General features: G+C 39.7%; 1 protein-coding gene across 4 annotated transcripts in view; it reads left to right on the top strand.

Annotated features, from left to right (window-relative positions):
- atad2b (ATPase family AAA domain containing 2B) overlaps positions 1 to 18,065 on the top strand; it is a 59,907-nt gene that overhangs the window by 38,006 nt on the left and 3,836 nt on the right. For all 4 annotated transcript variants that reach the window (XM_020641617.3, XM_065963401.1, XM_065963400.1 and 1 more), the window contains exons 25-27: positions 2,166 to 2,912; positions 4,172 to 4,302; positions 13,050 to 13,178. In XM_020641617.3, the coding sequence (XP_020497273.2) occupies positions 2,166 to 2,912; positions 4,172 to 4,302; positions 13,050 to 13,178 (1,007 nt within the window). The remainder of the gene's footprint in view (positions 1 to 2,165; positions 2,913 to 4,171; positions 4,303 to 13,049; positions 13,179 to 18,065) is intronic.

Genomic DNA, 18,065 nt, shown 5'->3' with positions numbered 1-18,065 from the left:
TAAAGTTGTCATATGATAAAAGGCAGATTTGTTCCAAAGGAGATTATTAAGGATGAGACCAGGACTCATCCAGCATTAGACTTGGACTTCATTGTCCCCATGGGAAAACTCTTTTTCACTGTACTGTGTGTATACTTTATGTCACAAAGTGATGTAAGGTAATAATTGCCTGTTGGTGGCATGCACTACATCTGTAATGAAGCATCAACATTCATTGGTTCTTATATAATTTATAAACCTTTTAACTTGAATTTTTGAACACAAAAATATTTAAATTCATTTCCTGTATTATTATCTAATCATTTGAATCAAAAGGTGTCTCATATCTTTTTTTATACATTGCAAGAGAAGACAACTTTGCTTTATTCTGGCTTCACCCTTGAAACAATTTAAGACTTTAATGACATTGCAAAATATATATTTTTCTCTTGCATCATCTGTGGTCGAGTGTCCCATTTATTTCTCACTTGCATTTAAAAGTCTAATATTTTCCAATTTTGAGTGTTGTTGTTACTCTGCCTTCATATCTGCTTCGATTCCAAGCTTATATCTACGGCCCTCATCCTGTGACTGATGGGAATCTTAAATCCTCTTGTCTCTGCTGCTAAGAGCAAAGAAAAAAAAACATGGTTATACATTACAAAATTGACCAGAGACACACACACACACACACACACACACACACACACACACACACACACACATATATATATAATTATACTGTATATATTTTCAATTATGGTTAGACTGGTTATCTGTTTCATTAAATAGAGGAAGACAGAGATATAGAGGGTACAGGGTAGAACGACAGCCTCTTAGCGTATTACTCACTGGTTAAATCACCATCTTCATTACATTATAAAGATCATCTCTGAGAGTCCCGCTCTGTTGTGAACAAGGAGTTAACATAGAGATTTGTCTAATATTTTTTCTCTAGTGTCTGTACAATGTCAATGGTCATACCTTCAGATGTAGTGTATCCATGTTTTAAAATATTGTGGGTAAAGGATGTACAGAAATAGATTATACTGGGGCGCTGGTGGCGCAGTGGTTGGTGAGCGCGCCCCATGTATGGAGGCTATAGTCCTCCAAGCGGGCGGCCCAGGTTCAAATCCGGCCTGTGGCTCCTTTCCCGCATGTCGTTCCCCACACTCTCTCCCTGATTTCCGATTTTATCCACTTTCCTATCTCTCAATTAAAGGCACAAATCTTAAAAACAGCAGTGTTGTAGGTGTAGTTAATGGCAATGTACTGACTTTTAAGGTAGAGAATAATCTGAATGTGGCCTGAAAAGCCGCTCATGTTTGTTGTTGTCTTAATGATCATGAAATATTTTTGATTATTTGTGTCTCTTTGAATTAAAGGGATACTTCACCCGTTGAAACATGAATCTGTATTGACATTGGGTCATATATGTAGTAGAACTGTGAAATAAATTTTGAAGTTGGTGCCTTCTTGGCTGTGAAAAGGCAGAAAGTGTCTTTTTGGCTCATGTTGATAAAAGACACCAAATCCCAGAATGCACAGCACCGCAGGCCACTCCCACTAAGGTCCTCTAGTTCAGAATCACAAATACTTTATTAATCCCAGAGGGAAATTCGATCGATACAGTTTCTCCAAAATATACAGTATAGCAGTAGAAATATAGTAATAAAAACATTTACAGACATATTTACTTCAACACATAAGACCGTTTCCTCAACTGATTCCGACATTTCGGCTAGCTCACGGTGGCCGAACTTGCGGCCAAAACACAAGACCGGCCTGTCGGCAGCAGCCATCTCATCGCTATATTTATATTTTTTCGCCATTATCAGCATTCTCCATAGAGCCTGTTAGCATAGCTTCCAAGCAATATGGCGGACGTTAAGTTTCGATTCTGGGAGTGAGTTCCCACCCACTGATCTGTGATTGGTCTGTAGCTTCAGTGGTCGAAAATATGAGAAACTAGTGTTGTAGTTTCACCCTGCTAACCGCAACAGCTCCTTTTCAGACTTAGAAATACAAAAATTTCCCATCTCAGGGGAAAATGAGGGCGGGATGCACGACCATTCAAAAATACTACCAAGTTTCTAATGATACAAAGCTTAATGCAAATGAGTGAAGTATCCCTTTAATGTTTTAACCTAATCTTTCTCTCTTTGTTGTTCCTCTCTCCATCATAGATCATATCAAGCGGAAGGTTCGGCGGCGACCATCTTGGGGGCGGGGCATCATTCGTAAAAAGAAGACCTACAAGAAAGGGACAGAAGAGGAGGAGGAGGAGGAAGACCCTGAGCCAGAGGTGGAGGCCACAGGGCCCAGTGACTCATGCTTGACGCAGGATGAGGAATCATCTTGCGATACCATGGGTCCCCAGCCCAACGGCCACCATACCCACCTTCCCTCCACAGAGGAGGAGAGCTCCAACGAGCCTCCTGTTACAGCTCCCGCCGTTCCTCCAGATGTTAGTGAAGCCACAGAAGAGCCAACAACCGAGGAGGAGAAGCCCACAGCCAAAGAGGTGGAGTCTGAGAAAACTGAGCAACGCACTGAGCTTCATAGTCCAGGTGATAGTTCTGAGCCCATGGTGGACGGGGATTGCCAGGCTAAGCTGGCTGGCATCCAGCCTTCCACTGATACGACCGAGTGTTCAGATGCTGAGGCCGAGCCTAAGCACACAGATGTTCTCCTGCAATCACATGTGGACTGTGTGAATGGAAACGATTCAATGGACAGCCTGGACTCACAAAGCCTGGATAAGAGCAGTGAAGCTGAGAAAGGGACTCCTCAAAGCATGGCTGAGGGCTCTCATAATACAGATCAGGAAGAGCACAAAGACAGAGATGAGAGCAAACCAACTACTCAGGAGAACCCTCCCCAGGATGGAGGAACAGTAACAGAAAATATTGAGGAAGATCAAGATAATGAAGGTATAAATCTGGACTCAAAGGTTTCTGTGATCCAGCTTTGATTACTCGATTAATTAGAACACAAAGAGTTTTGTTCCTTTATTTACGGCGTTGTTCCTGGGATGAAGAGTACCTTTTCTACTTAGAGCTGGATTCATAGTGAATTTACAGCAGTTTCTTATTGTATAGTTTTGGGTTACAGGGTAAATACTTGAGCGCATCCATCACTTCTGCAGATACTTGATCAGTCTATATTGCTATATAAGCTCAGTCTATATTGCTATATAAGCTGGGTTTATCTGATGTTTTTCCAACAGTTTATTTCCTGAGTTGAAACTTCACATGTACTTGCTAATTGGACCGTTACCCTAAATAAGCAATTAAGCATGTTAACAAAATATTCAAATATTTATAGAGATTCACCCGCCTTTTCATGTGTTTCATGTGTTTTTTAATATCCTCCAGCTCTTAAGATTAACATGCAGTTTGTTTTTGTTAAATGAAGTATAGATAAGAGAGGCCATGATTAATGCAACAACAGTAAAAAAAATAGAAAGAAGAAAGCTAACTCGGACTCCAGAAAAAATACTGGGGGGCTGACAGGAGAAATTCTGGGTGAAGTCCAAAAGAAAAATGTGGCTGTTTGCATTCACACATAAAGCTCCTTCTGCACATATCAGCTTTTTTTCCTGGAGTGTTTTTGCAAGTGTGAAAGCCATATACCTGTATGTGTAGCGGTTGCAGACATTCCCTGTCTTCTGATATGGATTCTGAAATATTGCTCCATAGTCTTCAAGTCAGAGATAAGCCGAATTAAGTTTCTTGGATTGTTTACAAGCTTTTGGCTTTGCTTGTGGTGAATGGAGGCTATCTGGAGAGCTGACGCATTGTCCCATCAGAGGATGGCACGATCACAAAACAGAACACAAACAAACTGTGGCTCCTCAAAGAACAGACAAGTCAACTGCTCCACCCCCTCATTCATTACAGACTGTCCTTTTGTTTCCATCCAAACATTTCTCAAGCACTCTTATAAATAGACAGGAAATGGGCCCGCTGCTAGTAGCTTCAAATAGATGTTCTTCACAAACCATTAATCTTGTGTTCATGGCAGTTGAAATTCATTTTCTCTTTAGTGGTTCATGACAAAAACAAAAAGGACCTTGAATTTGGCTCACCAATTCAATTCTGAGGAGGTTGTGTGTGATTGCTGTCGTTCTGCATCAAGTGTTTACAACCATCACTGTTAACTCTTCTTCTATCAATAATCCATTTATTAGGAGGTTCCGACGCCAGGAAACGCAGTAGGAGCCTGTCAGAGCAGCTGAAGTGTTCTGCAGAGGGGACAGAGGAACAGCCACAACCACTCCCTCCCCATCCTCCTGTAGTGGTCGATCACCAGCGCCTTTCGGTAAACATTTCTTAAATCACTTATTTTGCTCAATAGTAGTGCATCGGCTCATTATATTCTCAGTCTGACGATTACTGTGGTTTGGGGTGCAATTTGGAAGCTTAAGAGAGCACAGGTGTAGATAATGAGATGCATGGAGATTTTATTCTACCGAGCTACTTCACTTTTAGTCACACTCTCTGCTGAGGCTTGCTGGGACATTTACATAAGCTGTCAGTTATGCCTCTGTTCACATGTACTTTCACTCAATTATCCGGACTGTACAATCTGTCCTCATATTTAGAAAAATCATCATGTGGACAGACCTAATTTTCTCAGCAGTTATGCTGGGAAAAAAAACATAAAGACATCTCTAACACATTACACAAAAAATTGTACATTTTGGTGATGATTGATTTATTCAATATGATCCCTTTATCCTATGGAAGAACAGCAGCACTTTCAAAAGTATGTGGCTCAACAAGCAGTCAAATAATCTAACTGTATTTGTTTATACTCTAGTGTATTATTATACATGTATTGCTCTGTTAGATGGTTTGTATCCATGTGTGATCTTATTAGTTTTGTCAATTTGTCACTGCATCATTTGTTGACATGTTCAGATTTTCCTCAAACAGGCTGAAAAAGAAAAATGTAGCTTCTCTACTATGTAAACCTAATTCAACCCCTTACCTACCCATCAAAACACATTAGATCCATAACGATCTGCGGAACTGTTAAAAAAAATAACTTGATAGAAGCGTGTAACAGCCAATGAGAGCTTTTGTTGAGAGGATGTGCCTTCCCCTGTTCTGACGTCGCTTGTATCCAATTAAATTCTTTAAACATGGATAATGCTGCTTCTATCAATACTTCGGTGTGATTTCTTCATGCGCACACTAAGGAGATTAACTAAAAGTACAAGGGGTGTTCAGAACTGCATTAAAAGTATGAATAAGTTGTTTTTCATACCAACAGAGGCTATGAGGCATGAAATATTCGGAATAAACGGACAAATCTATGTAAAATTAGACATTAAATGTACCTGGAATGGAATTATTCTTGTGTTTGACTATGAGACTGGCAGTCGACAGAGGCTTGGACGAAAGAATCGTCGAGCACTCAGATATATGTGGTTGGCCCTTTATTTACCATTATTCCAACAGGGCCAAAGAAGACAGCACATACATTGAAAGTTTTATGCAAGTGGGCTTTAGGTATGGAGGAAGGGAAACTCAGCCATGGGTGACCAGCTGTACGCTCCATGTGTGCAGGGTGCAGATGATGCTGTCACACCGCTCTTCTCACGTGGATAACTCTTGACAGCTGAGACTTATCTCACCTTTTATTCACCCTTTAGTCGCGTCGAACTCTCTCTCCTATTCTCATGTTTTCACAATACTTTTTATACTCCTGCTATCTTACCATGGAGCTAGTCCATTGTAGAATCAGACCATGTTCACTTCTCAATCAATAGCTGTTGTTTCTAAAAAAAAAAAAAAAAAAAAAAAGGAAGAAAACAAGGTTGTGACTCAAACATGAGCTTCCCTCAGCCTCACTACACCCCCCAGCTTGTCCCAGTATGTGTTTGAATAACAGGGAGCATGTGGAGTGGCTCTGATGTACTTTGCAAAGTCTTACTGGTTTTCCACCTAATACCCCAAGTGTAAATTGGGGCCTCGGCTCAGTGGGCTCCCTGACAGCATTTCCCACTGATCAGAGGGGGTTTGGGGGTTTAAGGGGTTGGCTGTAGGGAGCGGTGTTACAAGTGTAATTGATGTAGAAGTGCTCTTCTGACAAAAGCGTACTTCTTACCTCCATGCTCCAACTTTGATTGACCTGTGTGCCTCGGGCTTGATGGGGATGGTGAGATACGCTGTGTGTCTTCCTAAACTTGACTCGACCCTTAAAAGTCATTGACATGCTTTATAGTTGGCTTGATCTCAGTGCCACAGCTCCTATGGACAGCCACACACAGAACTAATCTTCAGGTTTATTTGTTAGCAGAAGAAAAAAGGGAGATGTCTTTTAGAAACAGATTGTGAAAACAGGACACTGTGGATTGTTGCTTTTTCATGACGGGTTGACGGAACTAATTGAATATCCATTGAGCAGGACGAGAGCCACAGTTTAGCAGATATTTGCTGGCAGGGCCGGGGATGGCATGGTGCCTGATGTGTGTCCGGACCTGAAGTGAGTGCTGAACTGATTCTCCATTCGTATTCATTTATCGCGGATGGCTTATTATCTCTGACTTTTAACTTGATGGAAGAGGCTCTGAAATCTCTCGGGAATAAAACAACATCACAGTGTCATGAGTTTGTTCATGAATCATTCTCTGTCTATAGGACCGAGATGGTATTACTTCTGTATTCATGGCCCATCTTTCCGAGCTATGGCACATATTATATATTCGCTTTGATACTCTTAGCCAAATCAAGTTCTGTTATTGCCATTTTGACTGAAATGATGCCTGGTGCCGTCTGGATCTAAATGAAATCCTCAGCATGAATAAATAGGTCCTGAGGCTTGTTTCTCTTACTACTCCAAAATGTTTCTTATAGTCAGCTGTTAGCTTTCATCAGTAATCAAACACTGTCCACAGATGGTCTGGAAGAAGTGGTGCTGACGATTGCAGATGAGTATTCAGTAACAAGAAATTCAATCTGGCCTGACAATTTTCCCTCCATCTTACTGAAAACACATAAGTATTGCCTGCTCTGCAGTTTTCTGCAGCAGCTCCCCAAAAGGAGCTAGTGTTTGTAGTTGCTGGTGCAGTATGGGGTCTTTTAGATTGATGCTCAGCTGTCAGGATTTCCTGTTTTAGACAAGCCTGTAAAATAATGGTCCAATTGTATTTTTTCCAAACTTCTTCATTTTTGCCACTAATAACAGTTGGGGGCCCTCTGGCAAAGTGGCCATGATGCATTTGTGTTGAAAAGAGAACAGCTTAATACAAGAGCTGGACCACAGTTTGATTGGCAATAAAAATAGATAGCTTTTGAAGTGCTGCTTTTATTCCAATTCAATCCCAATCATGGCTTTGACAGTGCGGCCATTTGCATGTGATTGTACTCGCGGAGCTGAGTCGGCATGTGAGAGCCAATAGTGTAAATAGCTGACACAGCATAATCGTACAGGTTTGATTAATAGCATCCTTTGAGTGTTAAAAGCCCAAACATACCACTCAGCCCTTATGTAACTAAAGTATTGTACTGATCATCAGATGAATACATTTTCAAATGCTTGGCATTTCTGTTGTTAAGCCGGGACGGTTTAGTAATAGCTCAAGTATTGTTCTAGTGCTTGAAAGCAAAATCACTGTATAGCATTTGAGCTAATGGAAACATGCTGTAACAGCTGGAGGTGATATGAAAAATATTAGGGGAGCTCTGAGACTTATTTAAACTTGTTGAAAAGGAGTAGTATATGTGACCTTTAACCTCGACCAAAGCTTAACTTTTTCTTTTTTTTTTCTCTTTTTGTTTGGTTTTGCCTTTGGTGCTTTTTGAATTCTGGATCAGGAGGATTTGCAGTCCTGTGTGGAGTGATGTTTGTTTTATTTGTGTACGGCCTGTGTTAGACTTTCTCCTTGTTTATTATCCAGTGATATTGGAGTTCAGCTGTCTGAAATCCAGCCTGAACTTACCAATGTTTTTTTTCCATACTTGTTTATTTTATTGAACAGATTCTTACACCCCAAACCTTCATCTTTTTTAAAAACCTCCCACTGGAAACAGAAGAGTGAAGTTTACATCTATGTTATCGTTGTTTTTAGCTTGATCTTAATTGATTAACAAAGGATAATAGTGAGAGATCAGTGACAATAATTGCCCTTCTGTATTCATATGCATGTAATTTAATTAATATTTCAACAATACCTCCCAGTGCAGAGTCAGGGTATTTCTTAAGTGTTAGGCTTGCTCAGGCTCTTTTGGGAGCGTTAAAACACAGTGTGATATTGTTTGTGGGGGTAGGAGTTGTATTTTACATTCACAGGTCAGTGCTTATTCAGTAGCTGGTGGAAAAGAATCTTAATATCTAATGCTGGGATTTCAGGGCTTCTGCTGATATTGATATTTGGGAGAGTCGAGAATGATAAACAAGCCGATAGCTAATCTCATAATGTAGACAAACAAGTCTTGATATGCAACCAAGTTTTTCACTGAGTTGAATATTTTAATTAGAAAGGTAAACTTAGAAATTAGTTGAATATAGCGCTTACTGTTGTCTATAATGAAAAGGAAACTACAACTACTACAACATTTATGAAAACCACTTTTTGGGACTGACTATTCTGGAGTATTGCCTGGGCCTGCATAGGGCCTCGGCATACACTGTGAAGGAAACTCGTCTTCAATCCCTCAGCTCTTTAGTGATTCAACAGAACTCCTGTATCGATTTTTGTTCTACAGTGAACATGGTAACAATTTTATTTATCAACTATTTATATCTTTTTTTCTATCTTGTTTTGTTTGATGTATTAAGTTGTAATTGTGTCGCTGTTCCAGATGTACTCTTACTGGCAAACTTTGCTTTCAACAATCTAAGTCTCAGTCACTGATTAATTCAGGGGACATTCAGAGTTAGGGATATTCAGATGTTGAAATACACAGAGGTAATAACTTAGATAACATCTTGATTAAAAAAAAGTAACATAGGATGATTTATATTAAACAAGGAGACACAAGTTATAGCATTATAAAGGGTATTTAACTAGATGTATTTTATACATAATCATTCAGTTAATATAGAACTTGTATTAAGGATCTTACTGGTTCCTATAAGAAAACATTTTCCTTCTCTATTGAAGGCCTGCATGGCCATCGGATGGCTTCGGTAATGCCAGTGATTTCATATTATAAGTTAAACCTCACAGTTCATATGAAAGAGGAGTCAGCAGAGTTGTAATGCACTGAGAGCGTGCTAATTCAATTTGTCATGAATTTCCATAGCCCTTATAATACTATCTATATTGCATTACCTGTGTGACTGAGTGCCCTGTGATACACTCAGTGTGTCACTGCAACTTGATTTTCCTCACCAGCAAATCACCATCCACCAGTGTCACATCCACCTCTTCCCCTACTAAAGACATTCATGGATTCCATGTTAACAATGCAAACCGCAATCATTTCTTATTCGTTTTTATGGTAGTGTTAAAGACAAGAATAGAATAAGTGAGTTACTCCAGGAAGATCTGGATGGCTCTTTAGTTGATCGAAAAAGGAGTAAATTCCCCTGAGTGTAAAAATACCCATAATTCTTTGTTCAAATGTATTTGGCAGATAATGGCAGATTCAACACAGGAACGCTGGATTAAGATCGGGAAAAAGTATTTTTCATTTCATGACGACTTTGAAACTGTCCCTTGTGATGGAAACTGCTGGACTTGTGAAATATTTTCTCTCACTCAATGCCGAGGAAAGCTTTTTAAAAACAAAGGCACACACACACATGAGATGCATCCTTTTTGATTAAATAGGATGACTCTCTAATATAACACATTTACCTCCAACCTATATGTATTATTTACAGGCTCTTTGGATGAAAGGTTTTTTTCTATACCTTTCATTTGTGTGTAACAAAAGTCTTGAATTGATATAACCATCAGCATTTTTAATTGTGGAATAGCAGCAATATACCAATTAACAGCTCTGTGTTCCACTTTACCTGTGTTCGTCAGGATAATGGGGATGTATAGAGATGCAAGTAAAGATGAGGAAGGGGAGATGGAAGAGTGACTTTAGAGTAGTTTGAGTTGAAATGGTCATTGGCAGTAGGAGCCTTGAAAGCATGGGATTACTGGCTGCTACTGTGCAGCAGGTTCATTCAATCACTAATCCCTGTGTAAGACACACTCACACCATTTACCCCACACTGAGGCAGACCTCCTGATCAATCTGACAGAGGCCAGGAAGTACATCGCTGCAATCAGCTGGCTAACTGAAAGAGGAGAATCAGTTCAAGGTGATAGAGGGAGAAGCAAAGGAAGCAAAGGCATGCCAAGAAAGAGAAAGAGTTGAAAGTACTTAAATAAGAGGAAAAGTGAAGAAAATGGTATTGAAGAGAACTTGAAGAGAGCTTCCATTAAACATTAAAATAGGAGATAAAAAAGGAAAGTAGGTGCACTCTGCAGCAGTGGATTGCTGTTAAAAAGGATTGAAAGGAAAGTCTCACAGAGATTCACATCATTACACATGTGTGAGATGGGTTGTAATGAGGCTAATTAAAGCTTTTATGTTTCCGTTGTTAAAATCGGTTTCTCACCGGGACATGCTCCATTGGGCCCTCTTTTATGACTTGCCATGGCTGATTTTAAACCAATGAAACCAGAGAACCCCCTTTGATGTTAGAACAATAATCCCGTAAAGTATTCTCCATTCAAATATTAGAACATTAGAGAAATTCTTCATGGTGTTAGCGTTCGTATGCTTACCATATGTCTGAAGCAACCATTGGTTTTTACATCCTCAAGGTGGAGAATATAATGCCAAGTCATATTACTGGAGAAGCCTCATACCCTGAAAAAACAAGTTCAGACGCATGAAAGTTTGATATAAAGCTCTCAAACTCAGTGTGCTCAGTAAAACAAAAGATTCATAAAAGCTGAAAAAAGGAAAAACATGTTTTAACCTGAGAAGTTAAATAACCACTGTGACTGTAATATGACATTTTTTCTTTTACTGCTGCTGTGCACAATGTTGGTCAGAATCCAAATCCAAAACACAAAAGAACTAATAAGTCTGCAGTCCTCCAAAAAAGACTACTAATTGCTCTCTTAGGGGAAGCTGCTCGACTCATAGACAATGTGACTCGCTCTGTTATTTTTGCAAGACCTAAAGTAAAACAAATAAGACATAACATTTGATCAATCATGTTAGCACGGTCAGGATTTAAGTAGTGGAATTATGCAGCTAGGGGATGTCTTTATATTAATAGTAAATTAAGTTTATTGAAGCCATGTCCAACAGCAAAGTGTTTCTCTGTAATAAGTCACCTTCTTTCTAAATCATCTCTTGAGCCCAGGCTGCTGTATGTGCAAACTTAAGGCTAACTTAAGTCTTCCATATGCCTTAACCTTGAGGCAAAACGTGTGGCTTATAATTTGATGGCACCATTCTGTATGTAGTAGTTGAACAGTCAACTCTACGGTAGTCCTTTCCTCGTCTCTGATCTGTGCTTTCTTGTCATTAGACCTTCAATTCTTTTTCAGACTTCTCCAGTTTTTTATAGTTTTTTAGATAGTTACAGTAAAACACAACAAAGCGGTCGCACATGAACCAGCGAATGATGGAGACAGGGTCACAGAGGTTCAGTGTTTTCTAGAAATCCTCAGCCGGCCTGATTGTTGACGACTTGGAGTCATTGGCAAATGTTGGCCTATATATATATTGGCCTATGTATATATTTTTGGATTGGCAAATATTTCATCCAATTGTGTAAGAACATACAACATTCTTCATAGTTAATTGTTTGAGAAAGCAGTTTGCATACACCATATACCGAGCACATTTGCATGGTCCTGTCATTTCAAAATCTGGCCTCACAGAAAGTCTATATTTATTCCAGATAGTTATCTAGCTATCATTATTATTTATTTACAAAAGCAGACATATTTCTAATCTGTTATTTCTATCCCTCCAAAATCTGTGTCGGCATTTGTTTCATAAATGTCCTAAGGGTTTGGCTGTTGTTTTAGGATCTTTTTAGCCAGTTTGTTTTGTTTCTTTGCAGACTATGGGAAATAGCTGTAATGCTTATAGCCATGGTCCAAACGGCAGCTCATGTTTGAAATTCCTCTACCATATTCTATTAAATGTTGTTTGAGCAGAAAAGTAAAAACGTCCTTACAAAGTGAAGTATTTTTCTCAAGGTTAAAATCTGGTCATGGCTTAAGTCTTTTTGTGGATTAAGTTTCCACTATGTTTTTGTTGACGAGAAGCCATCGTCCTCTGCTTTAATCAGGGCAACGTTTGTGTCTTTGAAACAGACATCCCAGATAAAGTGCAGCCTTTATTACAGTGCTAACCTCTCTGCTTTGCCTTACTGCAATTATCTCTGACGTTTGCTGATCATGGTTTGACAAACATCCCCGTCTTGTTAATCCTGACATTGCCTTTGTTTTATGTTTCTAACATACATGGTCACACACACACACACACACACACACACACACACACACACACACACACACACGCACACACGCACACACACACAATATTAATTCAAGTTGAGGTTTATCTGTTTGCCTTGTGTCAGTGATGCTCACTTTAATTACTGTGTCTTTGCAGTCTCACTCCATGCATTCTGATGAGCCTTGTATTTGAATAGACTCACACACACACACACACACACACACACACACACACACACACACACACACACACACACACACACACACACACACACACTGGCTAAAATATGAGGAACAGGTCAATTAAAGGGCCGTTCACTGTCCAGCGTGTTTTAATTAAAGTAACAGTGAAATGTAAACTTGCTTCTAATTATGATTAGCCTTAATTAGCTGTCATTCTGACATTAATTGCTTTTGAATACAGCTGACCTCCAAATGCTTCATCTCCAAGAACCCACATTAGCTTTTAGCTTGAGTGGCTTAATTTAATCTATGTCTCACTGATATGTTATAGTTCCTTCAAACACATTTCTATGGATATATGTTCATGCATACTGTGTTCTTCGTACAATTTTACAAGTACATATGTTTTTAACATTTTATTCATAATGTGATGTGTTCTTCCCCTCAGGCTCTTCTGGATACTGTGGTGAAGAAGAGTGACGGTTACAGCGTGGAGCAGCTAGAGAGACTCTACTCCCTCCTCAGCCAGTGTATCTACCAGCACCGCAGAGAGTACGACAAAACCCAGCTACTGGAGGTCAGACACTTTTGTATCATTCTTTTTAAAAGTCCTTTCTCGATGAGGATTTATCAGTACAAAAACCATTAGTGTTGTATTAAAAATATTTGATGCCATAACATCCCATAATGCAATGCAATTCATCAGATAATAACCTGCTGTAAGACGAGGACTCAAAGCTGATCAGTTGATTGACAGAAAATAAATCAGCAACAATTTAGTTAATAGGTTTTAGGTCTCTGGTTCCAGCCGCACAAAGGTGAATATTTTCTATTTGCCTGTGATAGAAAACGTAATATCTACAGTGTTTTGACTTGTTTAAGTGAAATAAATATATCAATGCTGCTTTGGTAAAATGTAGTGTACAAATTACAATATTCCTAAACATCTTTTACAAACAAATACATGTTAACTTTCTGCCCAATGTAAGACAACATTTTTTGAGGTTTGTTTTTGGGCTTTGTATAACTTTATTAAGAGACTCAACCTTGAGATGGTAGTTAGAGTCAGTAATTTGGGAGAGGGAGAGAGGGGGGATGACATGCGTTAAAGGAGCCACAGGTTAGATCCGAACACGGGCCACCCGCCTGGAGGACCACGACCTCCGTACAAGGGGTGAATGCACCAACCACTTTGCTATCGGCAACCCTCAAAGAAAGATTTTTTAATTTAAAATGATTTTATTTTAAGTTGATACACTAATAAACTATAGACAGTTTAAATAACCTTGTAAACTCTGACAGTAGCAAACAAACTTGTATGTTCGTTTGTCTTTATTAGACTATTGATATGTAATAGTCTACAATGCGCTCTGTGGTCTCGCGGTACAAAAAATCTTTTCAGTCATACAGTAAAATGTTGATGTCAGTCAGTGTGCTAAATATGAACATAATAAAAGACTATCAAGACACGTACTGATGAATACAGATAGCTGCACCATTTGTCCATGAGCTCAACAGATACTCTCAATTATTTCCCATCAGGTTTTTCATTTTCAGTTATTTGAATCTTATTGATTTTAATGAATATTATATATAATAATTAGAAGTCTGTTAATACAATAGCATTAAATGATTAAAATATTGAATAAAAAAAGTCCACCCCTTGAGTTGGTATTGTAACGCTGTCCTTGTGTAGAGTGTTTTCATTCAGTCCTAATCTCTTTAGAAAATCAAACAATACCTCGTACAGTAGTACAATTCTTTTATACGCAAGCCTTTTCATCCATGAGTAACGGCTTACAAAAAGCTCCTCAACTTAAGGTCATTTTTCATATCTCCATTGTTAAGCTCTCTTGACAATGTTCAACACAGAAAAGGCTGCAGTGTTTTTTTTCCCTCCCAGAATCCCATCTGGTCATCTGCCGCTCCTTCTGTAGATGTCAACGCAGACAGCTGGCCAGGACTGACAGCGTCCTGGTGCCGGTAGCCAGAACTGGCTGTCAGGATGTCAGAGAGAGGAAGCTGTAGAGACAGTTGGGGGGCGAGCAGTCAGCCAGGTGGTGCCGCCTGTCGACTGGCTGGTGGATGGTGAAGAAGGGAGGGCTTGTGCCTGGGTTCATTTTATCCTGCCAGCCTAAATTGGTGTTTGCAGAGCAGAAATGTCAGCTCGTTGGCACGTGTTTTGTTTGCCTGTGTTTCCAGCACACATCATGCCTCTGCAGCAGGTCATCTCTTTGTTCCTCCCTGGAGGTTTCAAAAACACGCACATGCACACACGAATGAAGGGTTGATACTCTGTATGGCTCCTAATGTTGAATCCTGTTGCAGCACCTCGTATTTGTGTCTACGTTTTGAAGACGAGTGAAATGGAGCGTTTATATACGTACGTTTGTCTCCTTCCTCCTCTGGGTACGGCTTGTATCCGTCTTACAGCAGAGCTGACCTTTCAGCAGATGGAGTGGACTGCACCCTGCTTCACGTTAAAGCCAGAGGGACCTTGTGTGCTCTGTACACAACATGCCGGCTTTGTTCCAATCTACAAATTGGCTTTCATATTTCCCCAGGCCTAATTTTTCATGTTCTGTGTCTCAGACAGCAATTTAAGCTTTTGTTTGGGCCTCTGACCTTTAACTTGGACGGGTGCTTTGCCAGAGCTATAAGTGTGCCACTGGTCACATTAGCTGATCATCATAAGGGTATGTTATTTCTCTGCTTATTTGTGTGCTTGCTGCTGAAGGTCTGGCCTGAAGGTCATTTAATATCTATGCAGAATTCCTTGTTTATCATAGAGCTATTTAGTTATCTTAATGCATCTTGTTGGGAGTTATGCACATAGATGGTAACACTGGATGCCTTCATGTCAAGTAAAGCTTTTTGTAGCATGCATGCTCTATAAAGGTAAACATCTGGCTTTGGTGTTTAGCTAGGGACCTTTTCTCAACCCTCTTCTCCCCATGTTGAACACTCATGTAGAGACAGAGATGTCTCTATAGCATAGAATGTACTGCAGCTAAAGCCTTCATCTTAATGGGCATGTAGTCTGTAGCCTGGGAAGCAACACTTTCATCTAGACACAACACACAAAGTTGTTGTTTTTCAACTCATTTTTTCTTTGGTGCCAAAAAAAAAAACCTTGTTTGCTCTCATAACCTACACAAACACACAGCAGAGAACCCAGTTTCCCCCTGGGGTTATGGAAAATGGATCTGTGAAAAAGTAGAAAAGACAGGTTCAAGGAAGGCGGATACACCAAAGTACTTTACAACTGGTTTTCTCTGATTATATGTTGATGACCTCTTTGCGAGGTACGATTCATTATTTTGCCATGTGTTACCTCCTGAGTGATACAGGAAACCACATTTTCTTGCTACCTAGAGAGAAAACTACTCTACAGGTGTTGTGTTAGTAAGACGGAGTAGGTTCAGACATAGAGTGAAGGTGCAGGAGGTTTGTTAGATTTTCTCCTGTGTTTGAGGGATGAAAAGGTGATAGGGCTTCAGGCCCAAAGACTCCAGATCAGAGGTGCACGCGTCAAAGCGGTGAAGAGTTTATTTGCATGTTGGTGTGTGTGTGGGCGTAGAGCGAGACACGGCAAACAGGAAGGTGTTAAAAGCATCAATGTGTTTAAACACAGACTGCGTCTGATGAGCTGAAGCTTTCAGGGAATTTTCCATGTGAGCGACTTTTATGCAGTTGCACATGAGCTTTATTTTTCATACCTTCTGACATCAGCATTTTACAGCTTGCGTGACCTACAGTTGATCGTTTTGGGGCTGAGATAAAGTGGTTTTATAGAAGGTAAACTGACATGCAGTCTGCAGAATAGCATCATTCCTGTTACCTTGTAAACTTATGAAAGATAAGGATTGTGTCATGCATTATCATCACGTCTAGATCTTCAATTTACCAGGTCGCTACTCTTCACTTTAAGTTTCAGGATTTATCTTTGGAATCTGTTTATACATTTGTTGTCATGGAAAGGAAAATGATTTTGCAAGCTTGCCCTTGCTAACTTGCGGTGTTTGGCACCTGCCCGTCCAACAGAGAGAAGGCCAACTTTGCGGGTGAAAGCCAACACAAGACTTACCCTACCAAGACTTACCCTACTTTTGGAACAAGCTTTATTTGCGTTTAATTTTACATCACTGTTATTATAGTTTATTTTATTTGCTGCTACGTTTGCCATATTTTCCGGTTTCGATGGTGCCCAATGTCTGAATTGTTTATGTGATTTCAAAAGTTTTGAGTGTGGGAGGACTGTCTGGCTCTGCAAAAGTTTCCTTTTCTCTAAAAGTTGGAATTGTCTTTGCTGTAAAGTTGTTAGTTTTTAACTTTCTAAGTAGTTGGTATTGGTACAAGATCCCACTGAATGTCGCACTGACTCAGCCATTTAGATGAGGGAACACAGTGTAACATCTTCAATGCATTAATCATGGTCTATTGCAGGCAAACATCTATCTCTTTTCCTGCGGCTCAGATCAGATTGAATCAGTGTCAAATGCTGCTGTTTTCATGCTGAGAAAAATCACCCGTCTCATTCCAGCACAGCTTTGCTTCATTTGACATCATTTATCATGGTGGAAGCTGTTGTTTGCTGCAGGAAATGTTCAAGTAACATTGTAACCTGCGTACACAGATGCTTTTCGCACACCACACCGTAGGCCTGGGACGATATGCTTTTGTCCCCACTCCTACATATCTTGATTCTTGGGTGCCGATTGGATTTGTACTTGTGATTCAACAAGTATTGCGATTCCGTTGTATTGATTATTGCGATTGTCTTCTCCTATCTAAACTAAGACAAAAAAAACAAATCATGAAATAGTTATTTCTTAAAATCAAACTCACCTTGAATAGTCCAGGCAATCTGTTCCCACTAATTCACTGTCTCTGTGATGATCACCTGACAAGCATCTGTTTTCTTTGTTGCCTGAGCATTGAGTTCCGCCCCATTTAGTATCTGATTGGTTTCCTGGAGTAGTGACATTTAGCACCTTGCTGAACAGTACGGGCTGAATAATCTCTAAACAAACTAGTACCCGCAAACTGCGGATTTCGTTCTCTCTTCATTGGAAACAACTCTGCAAAAATAAAAATGGACTTATGTAGTGTGCAAGGTTGCGGGCTAACATTAATCCATGATCACCTCACCAGCTCTCTTCTTCAAGCGCATTCACTAACCTGAAAACAAAAACCTGGTTCATTGGAGCCAGATACAGCGGCCCACTCTGTGTGGACTCAGTTGTTGTGAAGTCTTCCCTTGAAAAGTTGAATGTTTATTATGTAAGCTAATAAGCTAGCTATCCTCACAGAAGTGAGACAGCTGTATAAAACTGAACACATGACAACTAGCCACTGGTTATCTTCTTTTATTTAGGATTAAACAACAGACAATTCATTTCCCAATTAATAAATCTTTCTTCATTGATTAGCCGGTTCAGTCAGTGACACTGATGGGGGATGT

This window comes from Labrus bergylta, chromosome 15, assembly GCF_963930695.1.
Source record: "Labrus bergylta chromosome 15, fLabBer1.1, whole genome shotgun sequence".
Lineage (NCBI taxonomy): Eukaryota > Metazoa > Chordata > Actinopteri > Labriformes > Labridae > Labrus > Labrus bergylta.
The sequence above is the reverse complement of the archived record's forward strand: the minus strand, read 5'-3'. Positions and strand labels throughout refer to the sequence as shown.